Here is a 4,336-nt window from a genome sequence, read left to right as displayed (position 1 = left end):
AGCCATGAAAATCAATATGGTGAAGGAAAATTCCGATTTTCCTTGGAACAAATTGCACTACAGACATATGTTAAAGTTGAGTCGTGACGTTTGATAATGTTTCGTTCATGGTACAAATGAGCTAAAGATCGGCGGAATCGCACAGGTCCAATAACTGCCAGAAATGGCACGTTAGGCAAGCAAACGAATGCAATGTGGTTAAAGTAAATCGATGATTTTGCTCAGAACAAACTGCACTGAAGACATACAATAAAGTAGGGTTGATGTATTTGGTAATGTTTCATAAACGGTAGAAGTGTTTTAAGGACCGGCACAATAGCACAGGTCCAAACGCTAGAGTAGGTGGCACTCTGGAGAGTTACAGGTCCTTTTGTGCCCAGTGAGGTGGCTCTGAAAAGAGCCTTTGGTTTGGGGGGAGGTGGTCAGGCGGTCCGGAGGCAGCTCACTGGCGAAAGGTGTCCCTGATGATGGCCTTGGTGGCCTCGGACACGGCGTGCTTGCCGATCTCCCCGGGCAGCAGCGGGCGCAGGGCTGTCTGCATCTCCCTGGAGCTGATGGTGGAGTGCTTGCTGGAGCGCTTGGCTGGAGCGGCCTCGTCGGCGATGCGCTCGAAGACATCCTTAACGAACGAACCCACGACGCCCACGGCCTTCTGCGAGAGGCTCAGGCCCTTGTGCACCTGCTTCAGAACCCTGGGGAAGCAGGTGGCGAAACTGTCGGGGGTGGGCGGGGAGGGGGCGGTGGCGGCGGCAGCGGCGGCGGCAGCAATGGCACCTTGGCTGCTTCTGCTGCGGGCTCTCTGGGTCGGCTGCCGTGGGCTCCTCGGTGCCCAGGCTTTCCTCAGAAGAGGGCTCACAGCCAGGCTCAGCCATGTGGGGCTCGCCTTCCCGGCAGTTCGGAAGGAAGGACACTGCCGGCTGCTGAGGGGCGCTGGCCCATTTATAGTCGCTGCATTTCCTGACGTCACGGGCAACCTCCATATCTGATTGGACAAAATGCGATGCAGGGAAGCAGGTCACTACGCCAGGCCATGCCACATGTGCATGTGATTGCAAACCCTTCTGCATCCCATCAACCAATCACAATGGGATTCTGGCATCCTCTAAACTTCGTGTTGCCTCTATCAGAATGATGCCACATAGAGTTATAGGTCATCTGGACCACAAACTGATTCATGCCTGCCATATGGAACAACAAATGCTACCCCTTTTTAGAGTGGCTTAACATTCACTGAGGCTTTAACAATGTTCCTACAGATTAAGTCCTCCTAAACAAGGACATAATCCAAAAGCATGCCACTATCGGTTTGATCAATAAACAAACCTTATCTAGTAAAGGCCTCTTATCAGATACAAACTATTAAAAATATCGTTAACATATATAAATAAGCGATAAGATACATAAAACATGAGGAAGAAATACCTAATTACTTACAAAAGCAAATTATTTTTCTAGAAACAATTATGTCTAGAACAGAACATCAAAACCACTGGAATAAAAGATTAAAGAAATTTTAGACAGCATATGAGATACAGCTGGATAGAGAATTGGTGAATTAGAATAGGCGGAAGAAATTGTGCAGAACACCTCATAGAGGGACAAAGAGAAAGAAAAGTTTAAAGAGAGGCCAAGAGACTTAAGAAATGCACTAAGAAGTTATAAAGTACATGTCCTAGGCATCCCAGAAGCAATAAACTGGGTGAAGTTTGGAAAAGGTCATACAGAAAAAAGTGGTCCGTCACATTGCCTGATTTATGTACGCCATTTACACTTTAAGATGTCACCCAAAGCAACCAAATTGTAATGATTTCAGTTTCAGCTGCTGGAGAGAGTCTGAGCTCCATAACTAAATTTCTTACTGCCATCAGCATGACTCTGTCATGGCCCACCACTGGGCCATTTTCTCCCCTCCCAGAGTCAGCTGTTTTCTTGCTCTGAGCCACTGTGGGTTTGAGCAGGAACTCTCTGACATGGTCAGCAAATGCTCTTGGAAATCATGTGACATAACTGACCAACCATTGCCTCCAGTTCTGATAAAAAAAAAAAAAAAAAGAATCAGAAAACAAGACAGCAATGTCCACAATAGCCAAACTGTGGAAAGAGCCAAGATGTCCATCGATAGATGAATGGGTAAAGAAGATGTGATACACACACACACACACACACACACACACACACAGTGGATTATTACTCAGCCATCAGAACAGATGAATACTTACCATTTACATCGATGTGGATGGAACTGGAGGGTATTATGCTGAGTGAAATTAGTCAATCAGACAAAGACAATTATCATATGGTTTCACTCATATGTGGAATATGAGAAACAGGGCAGAGGACCATTGGGGAAGGGAGGGAAAACTGAATGGGAAATCACCGGAGAGGGAGAAAAGAGACTCCTAACTATAGGAAACAAATTGAGGGTCGCTGGGGGTGGGGTGGACGGGGGATTGGGGTAATTGGGTGATGGGCATTAAGGAAGGCACGTGATGTGATGAGCCCTGGGTGTTACATGCAACTGATAAATTACTGAACACTACATCTGAAACTAACGTAGTATAAGGTGGCTAATTCAATCTTAATTAAAAAGAGCACTCCCCTCAAAAAAAAAAAAAAAAGAGGAAAGAAAAGAAAACAAGAGAATGGTAAAACCATTTCCTCCAAAGGCAGAATTCAAATAGAAATGGGGATCCTTACAAACTCATTAAAAATACTTAAATATTTACTTAAATTTAAAACTATTTTCTTGTTATAAAATTAGTTTCAGAGGTAGAATTTAGTGATTCATCACTTGCATATTACATCAAGTGCCCTCCATAATGCCCATCACCCAATTATCCCTTTCCCCCACCCATCTCCCCTCCAGCAACCCTCAGTTTGTTTGTTTCCTAGAGTTCAGCGTCTCTTATGGTTTGCCTCCCTCTCAATTTTCATCTTAATGTATTTTTTCTCCCCTTCCCCTGTGTTCCTCTATTTGTTTCTTAAATTCCACATATGAGTGAAATCCTACGGTATTTGTCTTTCTCTGACTGACTTATTTCGCTTAGAATAATATCCTCAAATTCTTAAATAGAATCTTTAAAAAGTGGGGGGCACCTGGGTGGCTCAGTTGGTTAAGCCTCTGCCTTTGGCTCAGGTCACGATCCCAGCATCCTGGGATCAAGCCCCGTATCGGGCTTCCTGCTCAGCTGGGAGTCTGCTTCTCCCACTTCCTCTGCCACTCTCCCTCTGCTGCTCTCCCTGCTCATTCTCTCTCTCTCTCTCTCTCTCTCTCTCTCAAATACATAAATAATCAAATAAAATCTTTAAAGAAATACCCACTAGTTCCATCCACATTGTTGCAAATGTCAAGATTTCATTCTTTTTGATGGCTGAATAATATTCGTGTGTGTGTGTGTGTGTGTGTGTGTGTGTGTGTGTGTGTGTTGCATACATACTATATCTTCTTCATCCATCCACCTGTCGATGGATATCTGGACTCTTTCCATAGTTTGGCTCTCGTGGACAATGCTGCTATGAACATTGGGGTGCATATGGCCCTTCTCTTCACTACGTCTGTATCTTTGGGGTAAATACCTAGTAGTGCAATTGCTGGGTCATAGGGTAGCTCTACTTTTAACTTTTTGAGGAACCTCCATTCTGTTCTCCAGAGTGGCTGCACGAGTTTGCATTCCCACCAACAGTGTAAGACTGTTCCCTGTTCTCCACATCCTCGCCAACATCTGTCGTTTCCTGAGTGGTTAATTTTAACCATTCTGACTGGTGTGAGGTGGTATCTCATCATACTTTTGATTTGTATCTCCCTGATGCCGAGTGATGTTGAACATTTTTTCACATGCCTGTTGGCCTTTTGTATGTCTTCTCTGGAGAAAAGTCTGTTCATGTCTTCTGCCCATTTCTTGACTGTTTTTTTTTTTTTTTTTGGTTTTTGGGTGTTGAGGTTTGCAAGTTCTTAATAGATTTTGGATCTGAGCCCTTTATCTGATAAGACATTTGCAAATATCTTCTCCCATTCCATAGTTTGCCTTTTAGTTTTGTTGACTGTTTCCTTTGCCGTGCTAAAGCTTTTTATCTTGATCAACAAGGAAACGAGGGCTTTGAATGACACACTGGACCAAATGGACTTACCAGATATATTCAGAGCATTTCATACTAAAGCAACAGAATACACATTCTTCTCGAGTGCGCATGGAACATTCTCCAGAATAGATCACATACTCGGTCACAAATCAGGTCTCAACTGGCATAAAATTGTTTTCTTAACATTACGTAGGTCCCTAGAATACACCCCACATACTTGAATTGGTGGATAAATACAAAAAAGTGAAGGTTGAAA

At 43.9% G+C, this 4,336-nt stretch overlaps 1 protein-coding gene across 1 annotated transcript; it reads right to left on the bottom strand.

The window, feature by feature from the left end:
* Positions 1-442: 442 nt before the first annotated feature.
* Positions 443-980, bottom strand: LOC125281260 (late histone H2B.L4-like). The gene is made up of 2 exons (XM_048213803.1): positions 775-980; positions 443-692 (listed from the first exon to the last, which is right to left on the bottom strand). Exons 1-2 carry the CDS (start codon positions 978-980, stop codon positions 443-445), a joined length of 456 nt encoding a protein of 151 aa, XP_048069760.1.
* Positions 981-4,336: the final 3,356 nt, after the last annotated feature.

Source organism: Ursus arctos, chromosome X (assembly GCF_023065955.2).
Source record: "Ursus arctos isolate Adak ecotype North America chromosome X, UrsArc2.0, whole genome shotgun sequence".
Taxonomy (NCBI): Eukaryota; Metazoa; Chordata; class Mammalia; order Carnivora; family Ursidae; genus Ursus; species Ursus arctos.
Note: the sequence above shows the minus strand (reverse complement) of the source record. Positions and strands in the feature narration are given on the sequence as shown.